Here is a 21,408-nt window from a genome sequence, read left to right as displayed (position 1 = left end):
TGTAATTTTGGTGTGCCCAAGGAAGGAGGTGACCTCGTGGTCTTCCTAATCTGGCCTCTTGGCCACACCTCTCTCTCTCAAGCACTTTTACTTGTACACCTCTACTGTACTTATACAGTAAAATATCTTTTTTATATTACTCCCAAAACAAAAGGATTGTGATTTATATTTTTATTTTTTAAAGAGAAGGTCTTTGAATGGATGAGTTTTCCAAAGAAAGTGAATATTTTACTTGTGTGAAAATTTATTACTTGGATACTTAAAAATCTATGGATAATGTACATAGAGTATCCTGAAAATTGTGGGAATCACAGTTTTAGAACTTAAATACTAACTGTTTTGGGAGGAAGGGGTACAATCTTGTGGCATGAGTCCCATTTTCTGTAGTCCTGGATATAAGGGTTGTTTTGTTGTTTAACAGTGGGATTCTCATGAGTGCTATCCAATCTTTCCCTAGAATTCTGAACCAGGTGTCCACATAAGTTGTGGAGAAAAAGAATTGAGGAATGAAGAAGAAAGAGAGGGAAGAGGGAAGGGAGAGAAAATGAATATTGGAAAAATATAGCTCAGTGAAAGATTATCATAGAACTTTGCTCTCATTTTGGTATTGCAGATACTGAAAAGGTATATGAGGTGAAAGACATTTGTCGCTTTCCTCAGCCCTATGCTATGCTTACTGTGGGAGGACTAAGAGTAGAGGATAAATTCTATTTGCCTTGGAAGTCTAAGCAACTCTCCTAGTAGCAAAAGAAGAATCATGTTCATTTCCAAAACCATACCTTTTAGGAAGGGATTATTTCTAATTTACAGTAGTGAGCATCTTTTATGTTCCTTTAGATACCTTTTTGTTTTTTATTGGGTTGCTGGGAAAGGTAACTGATATTTATTTAAAGCAATAGGTCTATATTACAGTCACTGTGCTGATTGCTTTTTTGTAATTTTTATTTTATAATAGAGTATAGTTGATTTACAATGTTGTGTTAGTTTCAGGTGTACAGCAAAGTGATTCAGTTATACATATACATAAATCCATTCTTTTTCAGTTTCTTTTCCCGTATAGATTTTTTTTTAATTGGAGTATAATTGCTTTACAATGTTGTATTAGCTTCTGCTGTGTAATGAAGGGAATCAGCTATACGTATACATATATTCCCTCCCTATTGGTCCTCCCTCACACCCCTCCCATCCCACCCATCTAGGTCATCACAGCCCATTGCTTTTTTACATTAATTTACTAGCTCTGATTCTACACTATAAGATCAATTGTTTAGGTAAATGTTTTGTTTTCTGTGTTAGGGCCATTTGTTGAATTTGGAGAGATAGACTTGCCTGAGTTCTGGGGAGACATGGATAATCAGAAGCACATTTATGAAGACTTTGACAAAGTACTCTTAGAGATGAATACATTACATGCTAGCAAACATACAAAACATGCTAGCAAAAGCCAGAGTAAATTGTTAGCAAATCCAGAAGATCAACATAAACATGATAAACATAGAAAATCAACACTACCACAAAGCCCACCAGAACAGCAGAGAGGGACAACTGCAAACCAAGAACCAAACAGAATTTCAACCAAAGAACAAGATGAAGAGTCAACTGGAGAGCAAGAACTGAACAAAGAATCAGTAGCAAAACGAGGAACCTACACAGGGTCAACTCCAGAACAAGGATCAAGTAGAGAGTTAATAATAGAACAAAGACCACATATTGAGTCAATAACAGAACAAGGAGAACCACCAGGAATCCACACTGAACCAGCTGCAGAGCAAGGACTTTACAGAGAATCAGTAACAGCACAAGGACAGCATGAAGAGTCAACAACAGGACAAGGATCACACAGAGGGTCACCTGAGGAACAGGGACCACATAGAGAGTCAGTATTAGAACAGGGACCACACAGAGGGTCAGTTGCAGAACAAGGAGCACACAGAGAGTCAGTAGTAGAACAAGGACCACTCAGAGGGTCAACTGCAGAACAACAGCCACCCATAGAGACAATTCCAGAAAAACAAGAGGACATAGACTCAACTTCACAATCAAGAAAAGGTAGTATCTTAAGAGAAAGTGAAAAATCTAGGGAGGCTATTTCCTTTGAGTACACTGAAATCCTTCCACAGGAAGAAAGGACTCAGGGGCAAATCTATGAAGAGCAACTATTCATGAGTCCTGAACTGCAAGAGAAAATTTCAGTATCAAGCAGAAAAGGTCATCTTTCAGGTATATATAGTTCTTCTACATCAGCTCCTTGCTTTGTAGAGTGGTTTTTAAAGTCCTTTCAGGAAATATTCATTTCAATTAGGATCTCTTCCTGACATATAAGGTCATGCAATCTTCAGATATATTTTGCTACTCAACATGAGTCTAGACCTTGAGTAATCAATTACCTGCAAACCAGAAAGTCTCTATTATCAATTTACCTAGAATTGCTTTAACACTAGAAGCCCATTTGTAAGGAAGAAATCTGGTAATGTTACATGTAGAAATTTTCATTGGACCTCTGAAAAGGCAGTAGAAGCCCTTTTATTTTAACTGTGGTGTCTGATATCAGAATAAAAGAAATAAATTTCTTTTATTTCAAATTTTAAAAGTATCTCACTTTTTTCAGTTGTATATAAGAGTTTCTGGAGGTCATATTTAAGACTGAAAGCACCCCACATTTCAAATATTTATTCTGAAGAAGACTTTTCCTCTGAATTGCCTATGCCAATTTATGCCCTTTTTGTTGAAGAATTCTAATCTTTTAGAGAACCAATCTCAATGCCACTTAAGACCTCAGTTAGGCATAATTTTTTAATTCTAAAGTTCTACAGTCCCAAAGAAAATTATTATTTAAAACTCCTAAGAGATGGGTAACCTATGTTCTAGATTCTACACTAACATTAACTAATTTTAAATCTTTCATTTTTTTCAGCATTATATTTATTTCTCCATGAAATAAGACTGCTAATTTCTGGCTCTCCCTGCATAGTAGGGATACAGCTTAAAAAGTTAGTGAAGTTTCTATTCAGTCAGATGTATTATTAGTGAGGACTTAATTTTGACTATCTGTAACAGTGATCTAAAATAACAGTGTCTAAAAAACCAAACAAAAGCAAAACAAAATAACAATGTCTAAACAAGACAGGAGTTTCTTTGTTTCTCATGTAAAAGTCAAAATTTATATGACAGCTCAGCCCCATGAAATCAGCAGAGGCTCAAGCTCTTTCTGTCTTGTGTCTCCTCCAACCACATGGTCCAAGATAGCTCACCAGAATGTCCACATTCTGACCACCAGGTGAGGAGAAAGGATAGGTATTACATCATTTCCCGTCACAACTCATTGGTCGGAATTTAGGCATATAGTGACACCTAGCTGCCAGGGAGGCTAGGAAATATAGCCCTTAATTTGCATGGCAAAATTTGGGTACAACAAATAGCCTTTGTCACAGAGCTGCTCCCAACAACTAAAGTTATTAAGTGATACCATTATGATACAGCATATATAGGAAAGGACCTGAAAGAAAGTTTTTGTGTTCTATATGCAAGGCATTTCTCTCATTTATTAACTTTAGAATATATAATAGAATATATAATGTCCAACTCATAGGCATTTTATTTTGTACCTTTTAGAAACTGAAAAAAAGGAAGTTCAGAGAGACAAATCCTGTGAACCCAAGTCCCAAAAAATAGAAGGAAAATCATGGTCAGGTAACTTCTCATTTAATCCTCCTTTCATTCATACTCTAGAGCAAAACCATTATGAAAGTGAAGTTACGCTGGCTATATTATGGAACGTGTATTTTATAGGTGAACTTTTGACTTGTAACTGGAACACGAAGTATGCCAAATGTGAAGAGGAGGAACAGGCAAACTTAATCTATGGTAACTCCAGGTTCACAGGTACATGTTAACAACAAAACCAGGAAGAATAGATGGCACTCTAATTGATGAACTTAATTTACTGTGGTACACGATGATAAGGACTGGACTTAGCCAAGGCACAATGGCAGAGTGATACTTGCATTATTGTGTCCCTGAGCTGATGGATCTAAACATATTCAAGATGACTGTTTTGGGTGGTAGTGTACATGCAGTGCTATTGATGAATGCTCTTTAACACATATGCATTAATACAGTTGTCCCTCAGTACCTGCAGGGGTTTTTTCCATGGAAACCACCCCCCAGAGCTCCCCCCATGAATACCAATATTCAGGGATGCTCAAGTCCCTTATGTAAAATGGAATAGTATTTGCATATAACCAGTGCACATCTTCCCATATACTTTAAATCATCTCTAGATTACGTTTAATACCTAATACAATGTAAACACTATGTAAATAGTTATAAATACAATGTGAATGCTATGTAAATGGTTGCCAGTATGTGGCAAATTCAAGTTTTGCTTTTTTGGAACTTTCTGGAAATTTTTTTTCTGAATATTTTTGATCCACAGTTGAATCCACAGATGCAGAACCTGCGGCTACAGAGGGCCGTATCCAATTTTCTTTTTCTTTTTACTGTTAAATGGCCCTGAAACCACTTTGAAGCTATCATCAAGGTATACAAAGGGAATCAGATGTTAGATATTAGAAAAATAGAAATCATTCCAGCTATTCCTCTCCCTGGTAGTTCCACATCCAAATATGCGAGGCAGGTGAGGATCTATCTTGTTTTTGAAGACTTACAAAGGAAGATCTACTCAACAGAGACAATAAAGAGTAGATGTTAGCTCTCAGTAAACCATGTCTTTAACAACAATTATCCCAACAAGTACTATTTTATCATTTTACCTTTCATTAACAAGTAGTAGAACTTATAAGATCAAGATATTTTCCACCTATCTGTAATTTTTTTCTCATTTAAGCATGGATCAAATAACAAATTTCTATCCTCCAAATATTTCATGGAATTACATGGCATTGATTAAGCTCTTGTTGCCTGCTAATTCATGTTCCTCTTCCCCTGGTCTTACTTCTTTATCTCAGTTTTGCTTTACCATTTTAACAGTTGCATGGGTGATCCTTTTTAAGTCACGTCAAATCTCATATGGGAAGCATAAGGGCATGAACGATTGAATTAGTTAATAAATCAAACATAAATCACTGGGCTTTTTCATGAAATATCCTTCATATTATAACATTGAGCTTCAAGATAAATATATTAGTCAAGACTCTTTGGGGGAGAGGTGGTAGTGGTGATATTTACAGACTTATTTAACTAGTGAGTCCAGACTGCAGCTGGCTTCAGGCACAGCTGAATCCAAGAGCTCAATAATAGCAGCAGGACAGTGTCTCTTTGCCTCTCAGCCCTGTTCTTCTCTGTGTAACTTTCAGTTTTAGTTTTCACTGTATTGTGGCAAAGATGTCCATGAGAGCATCTCTAAGCCTACATCCTACTAGTTCAGGAATCAGAATATAAGAAGAGTGATTCTCCCCCAGTAGTTGCCCCAAGAGTTCTGGGGCTAATTCTCATTGGCCTATAGTGGATTCCATTGCTGTCCTATGTGAATCATTGGCCGGACCTATATCACATGGCCATCCTTGAAGCAAGGATGGAGGAAGCTCAGAACTACCTGATACATCTAAACTGACAATGGGGGAGAGATGTTTTCCTAAATCAAAAAAGGAGAGTGGGGCTTCCCTGGTGGCGCGGTGGTTGAGAGTCCGCCTGCCGATGCAGGGGATGTGGGTTCGTGCCCCGGTCCGGGAGGATCCCACGTGCCGCGGAGTGGCTGGGCCCGTGGGCCATGGCCGCTGGGCCTGCGCGTCCGGAGCCTGTGCTCCGCAGCGGAGGAGGCCACAACAGTGAGAGGCCCGCATACCGCAAAAAAAAAAAAAAAAAAAAAAGGAGGGTGCTGAACTCATGAAGGGAGCATGAATTCCTGACAGGAAAAAAAGGAGCAGATGTCCATTACAATAAGTACTCGTATATTTTCCAGAACTTTGATAAAATTGTTCACTTCACTGTTTGATGTATGTTTCTTCCTTGATAGACCTACACTCGATGATCAGAAATATTCAGTCTTACAAGGAAATAAAAGGTAGGAGTGCCTTCAATGGAGTTTCCTTCAATCTGCTCCAGTTTGTGCAACTCCTGGAGACATTTGTTGGTGAAGATGCCCCCTTGAGTGTCAGCGAAGCCCTCACCTCCTTTTTTAAGAAGGGCTTTGTTGAAACAAAAGAAGAGAAAAGGAGTGGCTTAGAAGAGGTGAGTAATATTATTTATCAGTAAAACAGGTGAGGTCACTATTATAAATAAATCTATCAATCTCAGTTGCTCCTAGTCTAGCTCTTCTTAAATAACTTACAACCAAACCTATCCCTTTAGTTCAACCAGCATGGCCATTAAATACTTCATTTGAATTTCAAATATTCTAAGATCACACTCCAGAGAACTCATTCTCCTAGTAAGAACATGATTTCTGATGGCAGGTGATGGTTTATTTTACAGCTGTGTTTTTGCTCCTCTGAAGCTGGAAGAGCAGATTCCGAGGAACAGAAATGTGTATATACAAAGATGTGTGTTTGTGTATGTGTGTGTGTGTGTGTGCACTGTCTGCTGTGTGAGTGCATTTGCAAATGCACATACGTAGGGGTACAGTTGTGGCTTGAATATATATTTTTATTCATGTGCACCAAGGTAGTACATATTTCTTAAGAAATTACTACTTACTTAGGTGATAAATGCAAACACATTAGCTGATATAAACAACTTATGTACTCTTATACGAAACACATAAATCAGGTTCACCAGGCATATTCAGTAAACTTATCAGTCTTATGAGTCTTCTCAACCTAATCTAGAGTTGATATTCCTTTTGCCTCCTCAACTGCTATTCCCCCCATTTAATCAAATGGTATATGTTCACTTTCTTTTAGCAACAAAATTAAATTACTGTCTAGTTGACATAATCTAGTAAAAAAGTCTAAACAGTAAATAAAATTAATATCAAGTTAGGTCAATGTTAAATATAAAAAAGAATTTTTGAACACAGTCATTTTTTTGTTGTTTGAACACTGCCATCCAACCCCCTTTACTACAAAACATATTCCATCAAGAAGCCAGGCAGAGCACCCCATGTTTTATCACATTCTTGAACAACTAGTAAGGGAGTGGAAAGGAATGAATCAAAGATTCTCAAGGAGTGAGTCCCCTTCCTAAATTAATGTGTTTTAGCTCAATGCAGAGAATGCCTGCTTCTTGGCTTAAGGTGAAACAAAGAAATGATATTTAGAGAACTAAAATTAAATGCTTCATTTAAAAATTTTTTTTAATTAAAAATTTTTTTAAATAATAAAAAATTAAATGCTTCATTTTACCATTCATATTTATGCTTAGTCCCAAAGCAAAGCTGTTTCTATAAAAAGCGCTGCACTTTGGGGGGAATAAGCCTAAGATGCCACCTAGCACAATACGGTGTATCTTCTGTGCTTTGTTATCCTGTTTGTATCCTAGGCTAGACAAAATGCTTCCCAAGTCCGACGGGGACTTCTCCTAAACGCCCTCTTTCAGAAGTGGGACTGTGATAGCTCAGGCTTCCTGGATCTGAATGAAATTGATGAACTCTTGTATACATACAAGGAGGGAATGGAAAAGGAATCTATGAAGAAAGGTAAAAATGTAAGAATTTTCTTAAGTTGTGGTAACAACTTGGCTTCAAGTTTCCCGGTATTATGGCATATATACAGTTAAAACACTGGTTGGTCTAAAACCATGAGATACCACTTCACACCTACTAGTGTGGCTATAATTTTTTTTGAGCTTTATTGAGATATAATTGACATGTAACATTGTGTAAGTTTAAGATGTACGATGTATTGATTTGATGCACATATATTGTGAAATGATTACCACAGTAGCTTAGTTAATACTTCCATCACCTCACACAATACCATTTCTTTTTTTGTGATGAGAACATTTAGGATCTACTCTCTTAGAAACTTTCAAGTATACAACGCAATATTAACTATAATCACCATGCTGTACATTTAGAATCCCAGAACTTTTCTTATAATGAAAGCTTGTACACTTTGACCAACATCTCCCCATTTCCCCCACCCCCAGCCCCTGGCAACTACCATTCTACACTCTGTTTCTGTGAGTTTGGCTTTTTTAGATTCCACATATAAGTGAGATCATACAGTATTTGTGTTTGTCTGACTTATTTCTCTTAGCATAATGCCCTCAAGGTCCATCCATGTTGTTGCAAATGACAGGATTTCCTTCTTTCCCATGGCTCAGTAATATTCCATGGTATATGTGTCATTCACATATATACATACATATATATATAATTCATATGTCATATACACACACACACACACACACACACACACACCATGATTCTTTATCCATTAATTCGTTGACAGACACTTAGGTTGTTTCCATATCTTGGCTATTGTGAATAATTCTGCAATGAATATGAGATGCAGATATCCCTTCGAGATAGTGATTTTATTTCCTTCAGATATATATCCAGAAGTAGGATTCCTGGATCATTTGGTAGTTCTATTTTTAATTTTTTGAGGAAGCGCCACACTGTTTTCCACAGTAACTATACCAATTTACATTCCCACCAACAGTCCACAAGGGTTCCCTTTTCTTCACATCCTTACCAACACTTGTTATCTCTTGTCTTTTTGATGACAGTCATTCTAACAAGTGTGATGTGATATCTCATTGTGGTTTTGATTTGCATTTCCCCGATGATTAATGATGTTTGAGCATCTTTTCATGCACCTTTGGTAATTTGCATATCTTCTTTGGAAAAGTATCTATTCAGTTCCTCTACCCATTTTTCCACCAGATTTTTTGTTTCTATTGAGTTGTATGAGTTCCTTATGTACTCTGGATATTAACCCCTTATCAGATATATGATTTGCAAATATTTTCTCCCATACTGTACGTTTTCATTTTGTTGCTACTTTTGCTGTGCAGAAGGTTTTTAGTTGATGTAGCCCCACTAATTTATTTTTGCTTTTGTTGCTCATGTAGTATGACTATAATTTTTAAAATGGAAAATAACAGTGTTTGCAAGGATATGGAGAAATTGGAACCCTTGTGCATTGCTGGTGGGAATATAGAAAATGTCAGAGCAATCAGGAGTTGAATTGTTGTCCAAGACCTTAACTGTACTTAGTTAGATTCCTTTTGTGTACCTGGCTACCCATGCTCTTGGGGTTAAAAGAATCCAAACCACTCCACAGTTCTGCCTATTTTCCCTTCTTGTTTTATCTTTCCGCTTCTACAAGGTCTGATTCACCTCTCAAGTCTGAATGGCTTGCAAGTTTCCCCTGAAGTTACTTAACTTCTTATTCTCCTTAATGACTTTTTCTTCTCCTATATTATATTTTTCTCTTCTGATCGATTCTTCTCAATCAAAAGCTACTAAAAATCTTATTCTAATGTAATAAGTTCTCTCCTTCATTTGCTTAGATCCCAGTATAAATGATTTTGCTCTTCACTGGGTTTAAGGATTTATCTGATTACTTTAGCATAACAGATTTCAAATTCTTGAAGTATGTAGTACATGAGGGAAAGAGCAATCAGATGAACGTAACCAATACGTTGATCTTCAAAGGTACCTAAGTTTATCAACTGTCATGTGTTCTTCATTAACTATGCGTTCTACAAACTGTACATTATACTACACTACTTGTCTTAGACTGCCTCCAAAGACAATTTACTTAATGAAGCTTCAAAAGGCATAATGAGGTGGTTTCCACTTACAAGATGGGAAAACTTCATAACAGAGAACTATGTTCCACAGAGGAAAAGATACTACACAATGATCAGGAGAGCTGGGTTCCAATACTGGATCTTTCACTAAATGGTCACATGACCATGGGTAAGTTACTGAACCTCTATAGAGTCAGGTGTCCACATGGGTAAAATGAAGGAGTTGGACACGATGGATTCTAGAATTTAAGGGACCTAAGGATGATGTTATAAGGTTTCACCTGGCTGAGTGGTAGAATTAAAACAAAACAATAACAGATGACATAAGAGTCATCTTGAGTTCAGTATAGGAAGTCACTGTAAGATGTTCCAGTGGACTTGAGGTGCCTTTGATATGCCTGGTTTTCCATGGGAAGCAGTTGTCAGAGGCTTCAATTTGCTGTAAGAGAGGAGAATGAAAATTTCCCCCACAGATGAATGAACTTTTGATTAGTTCTTGGTTTTGTATTTATGTCTTTTAGCTAAACTACACATCCAATTTCCAAAGCCACACCCTGGTCACGAATTGAGGTTGTCTTCCAAACAGTTTCAGAAATACATAGAATTGGTTGTATCTGAACTCAGGGGCAATGAAGATCAAGTTCTGGAAAGCGTTGTGGAGTTCCTGATGAATACTTTAGAAAGGAGCCATGTTGAGAGTCTGAGAAATTGTGCCAGACAAAAGTGGCTGCACCAAATCCAACGTGCTGCAGAGACAAGTGGGGTATCCCTGGAGCCAGTGTACGCAGAGACCTTTAAGGCCCTCACCCAGGTGTGTTTTCTAAAATGATATATAAGAGAAAAATTTTCTTACAATAGGTGATGTGCAATGGTTACAAAGGAGGAACACACTAAATTCTCTTGAGAAATTGCTGCTATAGATGTTTTATTCACTCCGATACTTTACAATGACCCAAAGCCTAGTAAAGTTGCAACTGGAATGATTGCAAGTTGGCAAGCAGAGAGGAAAGGTAGAAGAAATAAAATTATGTCTTGGGATTCCTAATTTCATTTGTGCCAAAAGTCAGATAAGCCTAGAACAGACAATAAACTGACATTAAAAAACAACCGTGGGCTTCCCTGGTGGCGCAGTGGTTGAGAGTCTGCCTGCCGATGCAGGGGACATGGGTTTGTGCCCCGGTCTGGGAAGATCCCACATGCCGCGGAGCGGCTGGGCCCGTGAGCCATGGCCGCTGAGCCTGCGCATCCGGAGCCGGTGCTCCGCAGCGGGAGAGGCCACAACAGTGAGAGGCCCGCGTACCGCCAAAAAAACCCCCAAAAAACAAAAACCGTGAGGAATGTTCATTGCAGCACTATTTACAATAGCCAGGACATGGAAGCAACCTAAGTGTCCATCGACAGATGAATGGTTAAAGAAGATGTGGCACATATATGCAATGGAATATTACTCAGCCATAAAAAGTAACGAAATTGAGTTATTTGTAGTGAGGTGGATGGACCTAGAGTCTGTCATACAGAGTGAAGTAAGTCGGAAAGAGAAAAACAAATACCGTATGCTAACACATATATATAGAATCTAAAAAAAAAAAAAAAGGTTCTGATGAACCTAGGGGCAGGACAGGAATAAACACGCAGACGTAGAGAATGGACTTGAGGACATGGGGAGGGGGAAGGGTAAGCTGGGACGAAGTAAGAGAGTAGCATGGACATATATACACTACCAAATGTAAAATAGCTAGCAAGTGGGAAGCAGCTGCATAGCACAGGGAGATCAACTCGATGCTTTGTGACCACCTAGAGGGGTGGGATAGGGAGGGTAAGAGGGAGACGCAAGAGGGAAGGGATATGGGGATATATGTATACATATAGCTGATTCACTTTGTTATACAGCAGAAACTAACACAGCATTGTAAAGCAATTACACTCCAAGAAAGATGTTAAAAAAAAAAATAGCCATGAGGAGATGCACATGCAGTTTAAGCTACATTTCCCTTGCATGATGTTTTGGGAGTCAGTTTTAAAAGGAACTATTTAAATCATAAAGTCATTATAAAGTAGAATCCAACATGACACTATATTTCATAGCACTGCCTAGAAACAATCTGAGACTATCACAGAATCCTGTCACTTAAAATACATGACCTGGATGGACCACTGTCCACAGCTCTACTGCTACCTCAGACACTCCCAGCTTGCTGCTCTTTCCAGGCACAAATAGCATGGCTGTCTTCTACATATATCACAGCTTCCATTGATCCAAGGAAACTATGTCGTTCATCTCAGCTAAATAGCAGCACTTGATTATGGGAATCATCTCCTGAATGGCTGAATTTTCCAATATAGTTGGAAATGATGTGACCAGCAACAGGAGGACAATCAAGAAAAAAAGATATTGCTCCAACTTGCTTCAGAGATCTGCAGTACCCTAAGATACATCTTTTTTTAAAAAACTATTTATTTTTGACTGTGTTGGGTCTCATTGCTGTGTGCGGGCTTTCTCTAGTTGCGGTGAACGGGGGCTACTCTGTTGCAGTGCGCGGGCTTCTCATTGCGGTGGCTTCTCTTGTTGCAGAGCATGGGCTGTAGGCCTGTGGGCTTCAGTAGTTGTGGCACACGGGCTCAGTAGTTGTGGCTCACAGGCTCTAGAGCGCAGGCTCAGTAGTTGTGGCGCACGGGCTTAGTTGCTTCACGGCATGTGGGATCTTCCCAGACCAGGGCTCGAACCCATGTCCCCTGTGTTGGCAGGCAGATTCTTAACCACTGCGCCACCAGGGAAGCCCACCCTAAGATACATCTTAATACATCTTTGTTAGTTAACCTATTGATCTTCTATGTAGAAAAGGAGGAATCAAGGCAGAAGGGAAAAGAAAAGCACAAAGAGCAAACCCAAGTACACAGAAAGAGGAGACAAATATCAGAGAAAGTGTCTCTCATGTCCCCAATTTATGGGCATATTTAATATATGTGTTAACATATAATATTGTTATAATATTTTAGGTACAGCTAATTCTCAGTTATTTTAATTAGAAATAGTAGTTGAGTAAAGTCTGCAATCTGTATCCACAAGTAATCCTTTCCTAAAATGATGTAAATCAAATGTCATAGCCAAACAAAGTTAAGAATTTCTTGAGAGCATTTTTTCCCATATTCACATCATAGTAGATGGTTAAGAAATATGAATGAAATGAAGTCATCTTGTTGCCCCAGCTCTCTAAAATAAGTACTTTTAACTGAAGCCCATACAACATGAGTATGGTTCAAAGGGATCCAAGTTTTAAACCTCTAAATTTAAGTAGACCTGGCAGGTTTTTTTTTTTTTAAAGTAAACTAGTCTGATTGACATAGTGTATATCTATTCCACTCACTAAATCTCAGGTTTCAGGAACAGCTGTGGTGTCAGCTTTTCTCCCACTGCCTATGAATGGTAATATCTGCATCATTTATTCAGGAAAGTTAAATTATCGGGTTCAGATACACAAACTGGCTAATGAAGGGAGACATGATTAAGAGAATAGCTCTTTGGCTATTGGCAAATAAATGGTCAGAAACATTCTGCCATAGGATGCTGAAGCCCATGGAAATAAGAAGATCAGTGCTCACATTTCCCTCTTAGAAGAAAACCTACTACTGCCTGATAGAGGGAATGTTCTATTGAGGAACATAGCTTGTACTTTAGACGATGCTCCATTTGTACTGAACAAAGTGCTCTACAGGGACATGAAGGGGATCAGGTAAGAATATCTTGAAGAGATTGGTTTCACCCTTCTAAAAAAAATAATTCCTTTTGTGAAGTAAATTAGCATTGAAATCCTAGTTAGCTGCCCAAGAGAGAAATGCCTCAGATCACCAAACTTTCTAGAGCAGGAGGTGATGGGTTTCCAGTCTTGGATGATTTCACCTGGTTTTTTCTAGAGTTCACTCTTAGGCATTAATTTTCCATGTAGGGACTCTGCTTCACAGTTTCAGTTCAATTATTTCTGCCTACTCTGTAAGTTATGTCTCCTGCATCCTTTTTATATATGTTTTCTCTGTTATGATCTAAGCTTTTTTTTTTTACTCTGTGTCAACTTTTATTGATATTATTTTCCTTTGTAGCAGTCTTTCCCCAACAACATTTAGAGTCCCACATCAAATGCAGCTGGATATTGCAACCATTATAACAATATAATCGCTATTAATTCCTTGCACTTTCCATCGTGTCCCCCTAATCTGACTGTATCTGGCTCATCCATCCTCATTTTTTCTGAGCAACATCTTTCTTCTTCTATATACACACCATTAAGCTTATTTTTTAAATCTTTCTCTCAAGTCAGACTCTCCTAACTGGTAATTTTATCTGAGTCCACTTCTCTGACATATAATACTAATGATTATGAATGGTTGGGTCTAGTTTCCTGCATGGTTTAATCTAAAGCCCCCTCCTGTTGCCTTTCTCCCATCCTCATATTCCTATTTCTCAGCTTTACAGTAGTGGATGAAGGGAAGCCAATACACGTCCCCCAAGTTCAGAACCATGGGAACATCTTTTTCTGGAACCATTCCCGCAAGAAGAACGATCAAAATGGGTCATTCCTGGCTCTGCCTCTTCAGGATGCATATATGAGGATCTTTGGGGTCTTGGCTGTCGACACCTTAAGAGATCCCCAGAAAATAAACATCTTCCTACCCCATGAGATCAAATTCTATCAGGTAAGGTACAGAAAAATTCTTCAAGGTCTATGGTAGGGTAGTCTTTCCTTCTATACTTTTTAAAAAACGAAACCTGAAACCAGATGAAAGTGAAGCTATGTATACAGATAGTGTCATCATACTTGTATCAGTCTTTGGAGAGGCTCCCCATTACACATGGAAGGACTCAGCCTCAGTTGTCCATGTATGTCTCAGCCTGTCTGGGAAGATTGTTAATATGTGTCTGATTGCATTAATCATAGGAACAACATTTTCTGCTATAGAACTGAAATCCAACTATTAGACTACTAACTAAAACCCAAAAAGTAGGAATGAACTTTTAGAAGGGACATATTAATGTTTTATTAATAGTGGTACCTTGAAATCCTTTGCTGTTTCCACAAGTGGTTCTAAATATGATATGCCTTCCTATAGTTCTTATTTCAGTGTTATAATTTTTGAGGATAAAGAATGAAGGAAAGCCTAAATGTTTCTCGAGTATTCGTGTTTTCATGTTAGATCTCAAAAAGGAGAGACACTTTTAAGACTATAAAATAACTGGACCATTTCTACAAGCATTTAAATTTAATTTTATGAATAGAAATTTCAGTGAAGGAAGATTGAAAACCTTTATGGAGGCAATGGACTGGGACATAGCAGCAATCAGGAAGTTGCTATCATTTGTTCCCCTGTATGCTCTTGATGTTTATTTACCATTATTTAAATTTTTCTCCTCTCATTTACTGGATGTACAACTGAGGAAAGTGGTAGAATCGTTTTCCCTGGACATCTTTTTTAATAATAAGTTTCATTCTCATCAGACCTAAGAATCATGTGAAGATATTAAGAAGCAAAATGGAAGAGTATGGAGCTCTCAGTGGGTGAACTATATATGGTCTTATTAGAGAATATGTCAAAGTGAATTCCAAATTGACTCTCTAGCCCTTGGAGGTAAAGGCTCCTGGGTTACCCTTAGATGCCTTGGGTCCTAATATAAAATGCAGATATTTTTGAAGAATTTTTGGTTCCTAGAGTTTCTTGACAAGAAGACCACAGATGGGTTCTAAGGACTTCCTGTCCCTTCTCTGTAGAACAGGCTCTCTTTACGTATCTAAGACGATGGAGTACTCTAGCGTGTTGCAGGCCTTGGAACCCAGCACACCTGTACTGCTTGCTGATCTGATGACAGTAGCCTTGTAAAGATGCAGACGTTAATATTGCATCAGATCAGGGCAGCTCTTACCCATCTGTCCAAGGTTGGCATCAGTTCTTGGCTTTTAAACCTTTTTTTCTCATTTCAAAGTTTATCTTGTTCTTCTGACACTATTTTCTGATAGCACATATCACAGATTTCACTGGATGATTGTCAGGAAACACAGTAAGTTAGGTTGATCTTATGGTAGATCTCTCCTTACTTTTGATTTCACTGTGATTGATCCTTTTTTCATAGTAGAATCTGGAACACTGCCTTTTGAGAATTGATGAATAATTTGTAGGAAGTAGATTATCAATTAAAAAGATAATCCAATTCATGCATTACTAATTATTTTGGTGTTTTAAATAGAAAAGGCAATTTAAATTTTCTGTCTCTACAGGGAGTTGCCCATGTTTTTAGTACTGCCTATCACTACGTCCACAGCCGAGAGCATATCCTGCATGTTGTGATCACTGGCATCAGCTGGCTCTACAACATCACATCCAGCATCACTGCCATCACTACATACTTCACTGAGCCTAGCCCAGCGAAGGTAGGCAAGGCTGGGCAGTGTTAGACCGCCCCAGGTTAACAGAGTTTCTAGATACTATTGTCTTGCTCGTATTTTAAATCATATTCAGTTAGCTATTATGCTATGACCCCAACTCAAGATCCTTGGTTGTGAGTGGCAGAAATCCATCAAACTGCCTTAGGCAAAGGGGGGCAGATTGATTAACTCAGGTAACCAAATGAAGAAAGGGCAGGAGTCAGGCTGGCTTCTGGGACGACCGTCTGGGCTCTCTCATGTTATTTCTCTTCCCAGTTCTCACGTTTGCTTCCCTCTGCACTTTGGCTTTGCCCTTCTGGCTAAAGACAGGTTTTTTTCTACAGGGCAAGCCTGATGCTTAGTAACTAAAGAAGAATTTTTCTTTCCTGTTCAAATTTGGAAAAACCAAGGAAAGAAAACTCGTTTTGATCTATCCTGAGATATGCCCCTCCTGGCCAGGGTGGGAAATTTACAGTAACTGGCAGACCCCACCAGGATCATATGGGTGAACTGGGAAGGGATGAGGCACCCCTGTTTTGGAAGGACACCTTGTATCACGCCAATCAAAAAAAGAAAAAAAAAAGGCTCCCTATCTACAATGTGATGAGTTTTTTTTTTTTTTTTTTTTGCGGTACGTGGGCCTCTCACTGTTGTGGCCTCTCCCGTTGCGGAGCACAGGCTCCGGACGCGCAGGCCCAGCGGCCATGGCCCACGGGCGCAGCCGCTCCGCGGCATGTGGGATCCTCCGGACTGGGGCACGAACCCATGTCCCCTGCATCGACAGGCGGACTCTCAACCACTGCGCCACCAGGGAAGTCCTGTGATGAGTTTTTGATGAATGTTTGCTTTGCTTCTTTACACTTAATGTTAGGATTTTTCATGTGATAAGAATGGATGGAAAGGGGTCTTCGTTTCAAGAAGGCTAAACTATTCTGCACGGTGCCTGATCAGGTGGTGGCAACACGTTGATTGTCTTTCAGTCCTTTACCTGGCCGTCCCACAGGTGCCTCTCCCCTTCCTTTTTGGCTTCTTTTCCTTCCTTCCCTCCAGGTCCCCGCTTCCCTCCTTCAGTGGCTGGATCAAGCTGATGAGGCCTTGGCTAAAGAGGGCAGAATCACAGAGCTCTCTGATGGGGTGACCAGGCCAAGGAGGTGGAGAATGCCTAGTTGTGGGTGCTGCTCCTGGGGTGGGGTGGGGGTGGGAGCCTTCAAGTGCCTTCTGAACTGGGGCGGACCACCTGGTGTGTATGTGTTGGGTGGGTGGCGGTGAGAACCTCTCAGTATAGGGGGCAGACCACCAGGTCCCATAGGCCACAGACACAGTGGGGCCATAGCGTGTGGGGTCTGGGGAGCATTCCACTTGGCCAGCGTCTAAGCACTTTATTGGAGCCCTCAGAGAAACAGCACCTAGGGCCCATGAAGAAGGTTAACATCGCCTATAGCAGTCAGCAAGAAGCGCAGCTGAAGGGGCGTGTAGTTTCAGAATTGTAATGCTGTGGACAAGACCACAAGGGTCACTATCCATCTGACCCAAGGCCATCTTATGGAGGTGGAGACCATATCCCGACGGGGAGAGGAGGACCACTCAGCAGCCAGGGTCTGGGTGGGGTCACAGCCAGGTAGAGACCAGTACAGCCTGTCCAAGCCTGTAGTCAGGGGTTTGTCCTAGGTGGGAGATATTAGGTGAGGTTTTGATGTTAAAAATGGCTGAGGATGGCTGTAGGGATACCTTTTTTTAAAGCATTCAACTATGGTAACTTAATAAGCCTCTCCCTTACTTTATGCAGCCCCTCCAGATCTACTCTCCTCTCTTCTCCAGCTCGCTCTGTACCTCAGAAAGTAGGCTGAATCAATGGACTCCTTGGCCTTTAGCTTCTTCTTGGGATTGTCCAATGAGAGGCACCAGTAGGAGATTGGTGGGTAGAAGGAGAGGGAGGCTCTCCTTCTGCTTTTGGCTCTCCCCTCTGCCAGGTTGCTGTGGGTTAACTGTGTTCTTCGACTAAAGGCCACTGTACCTTTAGTCAAGTGGCCCTCTCCCTCTCCTGTCTTCTCCAAGTTCCAGTAATTGCTTCCATCCCTTGCCTCTTCAGGCTAAAAGTGGTAGCAGCTCCCCATTGTTACTAGGCCTGGGATTCTAAGTACTGCCCATGCTTTCATAAATAGTCCCTTTATTAAACTCTCTTCAAATTAGCCAGTACTGGTGTGTCATCTGCTTCCTCCTGACATCCTGACTGATACAAATTATAAAGTAGATTCTGAGACATCCCACCTCACCTCATGCCCATGTTTCTGTAAGGTACAGAGTCATGGAGGAAAAAGAGTTCTCACTCTTTTGACAATAACTATAAATGAGGGAACATAGGAGTTTCAATTTCTCTTAGATATGAAACTCAGGCTATCTCTTTTATTGTGAATAATAATAAATATCATTATTATTATTATTTATTTAGTTTATCACCCCAAAGCACCTATGTCTAACTATTTCTTTGGAGCACCGAATTTGTTAAATATTTAACTGTGGTAGGCTGAATAATGTTTCCCCCCACCAAGACGTCCATATCCTAATTCCTGGAACCTGTAAATATGTTACCTTAGTGGCAAAAGGAATTTTGCAGACATGATTAGTATTAAGGACCTTGAGAAAGGGAGAGTGTCCTGGATTAGCCAGGTAGGCCCTATCGATTATACGTGTCCTTAAAAGAAGATAACCTTTTCTGGCTATGGTCCCTGAAAGGTGAAAAGATGGAAGAAGAGTCAGAGCGATGGCAGTGTGAGAGAGTTGACACTCTGTTGCTGGTTCTGAAGCTGTACAAAGACCCAAGGTCGCTAGGAGCTAAGGGCAGCCCCCAGCTGACAGCCAGCAAGGAGACCAAGACCTCAGTCTCTTACTTTCCTGAGGTCTAACATGTGCCTGGTTTGCTATCTTAAGTTATATCAAGTAGGCTTTTGAAAAAAGAGATTAGCAGGTGATTTCTGCTTTCCACCTCTCCACATTTCTTTTCTTAGGCAGCACAAACTTTCTGCTTGAGTGGGGAGGAGGGTGGTGTACAATACCACAATTAATGTTTCACATCCCACCATACATAATAGAAACCTTTTTAAAAATTTTTCTTTTATTTTGGCTGTGCTGGGTCTTCGTTGCAGTGCGCAGGCTCTTTGTTTCCGGCTTCTCTCTAGTTGCAGCACACGGGCTCTCTAGTTGTGGCACGCAGGTTTAGTTCCCCCACCACATGTGGGATCTTAGTTCCCCGGCCAGGGATCAAACCCCCAACCCCAGCATTGGAAGGCAGATTCTTAACCACTGGACCACCAGGGAAGTCACGAAACCTTTTTTTTTTTTTTAACCTCAGGGACTTCAAAAATGCTGTTACCCTGCCCAGAACATTCCCCCCACTTCACTCCATCACGCTTAGGTCCTACCTGAAGCAAACTACAAACTTTACCAAGGGACATAAATTTTTTTCATAAAGTTAAAAAGTCATATCATGATTATTTTCACAAGAAGACCACTTTTTAAAAATATAATTTCTTACCAAAATTGTTTTTAAATTTAACAAAATTCCAAGATAAATTCCAGCATGATTTTTTTAATTGGCCAAATGATTTTAATCTTCATTTGGAAGAAGAATAAATGCATGAGAATAGCTAAGAAAATGAAGGATAGGAGGGAATTTACAGCCATGGTCTGAGGAAGGATGGCTGATTCTATTTCAAAGATTGAAATGATTAAAGCGAGGTTGATACATTGATGACATAAAAATGTAAAACTTTCCTGCATCAAAGTTATAAACACAACTAATTGCCACATATCTGACAAAGGATTAACAGTGTTATATAAAAGTCAATGAGATTTTGAAAATCCAAAATAAAAATAAGCAAAGGACAATTTTATTTAAACAAAAAACCTCATGCAAATGGTCAATAAACATGGGAAAAAATGTTCAATTGTTCTCATAATGAAATAAATACAAAGTTAAGTAGAAGATAATTTCTTACCTAATAAATTGAAAAAGATTTTTTTAAAATATAATTTGAAATGTCTGGTAGACATCTAAGTGGAGATATTGAATAGGCAGTTGGTTATATGAGCTTAGTGTTTGGGAGAAATCCAGACTGGTAAATAAATTATATTTAAAACTACTCGAGTGGTTACACATTGTGACTGTATTTAATCCCACTGAATTGCACACTTATGAATGGTTAAAGTGATAATATTATGCTGTGTATATTTTACCAAAACAAAACAAAAGTCATGAGACTGGATGGGATGACCAATAGAATGAGTGAGGATAGGAAAAAAAAATTTCTGAGACCCAAACCTTGAGGCCCAAGTGTTTGGCATCATTGTGGCTCAAAATTATATTGACCTTAACCTATAATTTGAAAAACATTTTATATTACCTAAGCTTTTCTAATTTTTTTCTATTTATTTGTCCCCAAAAGTCTTAATGAGAGTATGAAGTCTGGGGGACTTCCTGGTGGTCCAGTGGTTAAGAATCTGCCTTCCAATGCAGGGGACAGGGGTTTGATCCCTGGTCGGGGAACTAAGATCCCACATGCCTCGGGGCAACTAAACTGGTGCACTGCAGTTACTGACCCCACAGACCACAACTAGAGAGAAGCCGACGCGCCACAACGAAGAGCACGCACGCTGCCCATGCACCACACCTAAGACCCTGATGCAGCCAAAAACAAATAAATATTTTTTAAAAAAGAGAGAGAGTATGAAGTCTAAGTACTCCTTTCTCTAATGATATCTCTGCCTCTTTTCAAGGATTCAGACTATGTTTTACGAAATATGATGGTCACAGGGCACCTGGGTCTAACAGAAATCCACAGGAATCCCCCTATCATCTTTAGGAAGACTTGCATCTTCAGGTATGAGACATACCTCATGGTCTGTTTTGTTTGACTGCCAGCTTCTGCCTCTTATTAATATACACTGGCTCTCATTCTGATTGGGTTTTAAAGAAAAATTACTGCAGACTTTTGTCTGCCTGGGTCCTTTCCCCCTCAAGTCCTTTTTAAAACAGATTTCAATTTAGTGTTTTATTTTCTATAATTGTCCTGTAAACATGGAATTAACAAAAACCCACCATGGTTATGAAAAATACACCCACATCACTTAATCAGAGCTCATCCTCTTAATGTTAACTAGCCTGTGGACTTGTATTTTTTATTTAAAGAAGACAGTCTGGGGCAAAGATGGGGAGGAGGCAAAGAATGTTGCCTTTAATAAACCCCCAGTTCTAGATAACCTTGAATGCCTCTCACCTGTGGAATGCAAAGACTATTAAACTGTGGACAGATGCAAAACAGATCTTAACTAGAATACATCT

General features: G+C 39.4%; 1 protein-coding gene across 1 annotated transcript in view; it reads left to right on the top strand.

Moving 5' to 3' along the window:
• The window catches only part of EFCAB5 (EF-hand calcium binding domain 5), a 78,323-nt gene that overhangs the window by 40,399 nt on the left and 16,516 nt on the right, over positions 1-21,408 (top strand). Inside the window, exons 7-16 of the mRNA XM_060134899.1 lie at positions 1,297-2,220; positions 3,613-3,690; positions 3,790-3,882; positions 5,975-6,189; positions 7,438-7,594; positions 10,182-10,471; positions 13,222-13,391; positions 14,121-14,349; positions 15,924-16,076; positions 20,844-20,947. Coding sequence (XP_059990882.1) covers positions 1,297-2,220; positions 3,613-3,690; positions 3,790-3,882; positions 5,975-6,189; positions 7,438-7,594; positions 10,182-10,471; positions 13,222-13,391; positions 14,121-14,349; positions 15,924-16,076; positions 20,844-20,947 — 2,413 coding nt within the window. The remainder of the gene's footprint in view (positions 1-1,296; positions 2,221-3,612; positions 3,691-3,789; positions 3,883-5,974; positions 6,190-7,437; positions 7,595-10,181; positions 10,472-13,221; positions 13,392-14,120; positions 14,350-15,923; positions 16,077-20,843; positions 20,948-21,408) is intronic.

Source organism: Lagenorhynchus albirostris, chromosome 20, assembly GCF_949774975.1.
Source record: "Lagenorhynchus albirostris chromosome 20, mLagAlb1.1, whole genome shotgun sequence".
NCBI lineage: Eukaryota > Metazoa > Chordata > Mammalia > Artiodactyla > Delphinidae > Lagenorhynchus > Lagenorhynchus albirostris.
Note: the sequence above shows the minus strand (reverse complement) of the source record. Positions and strands in the feature narration are given on the sequence as shown.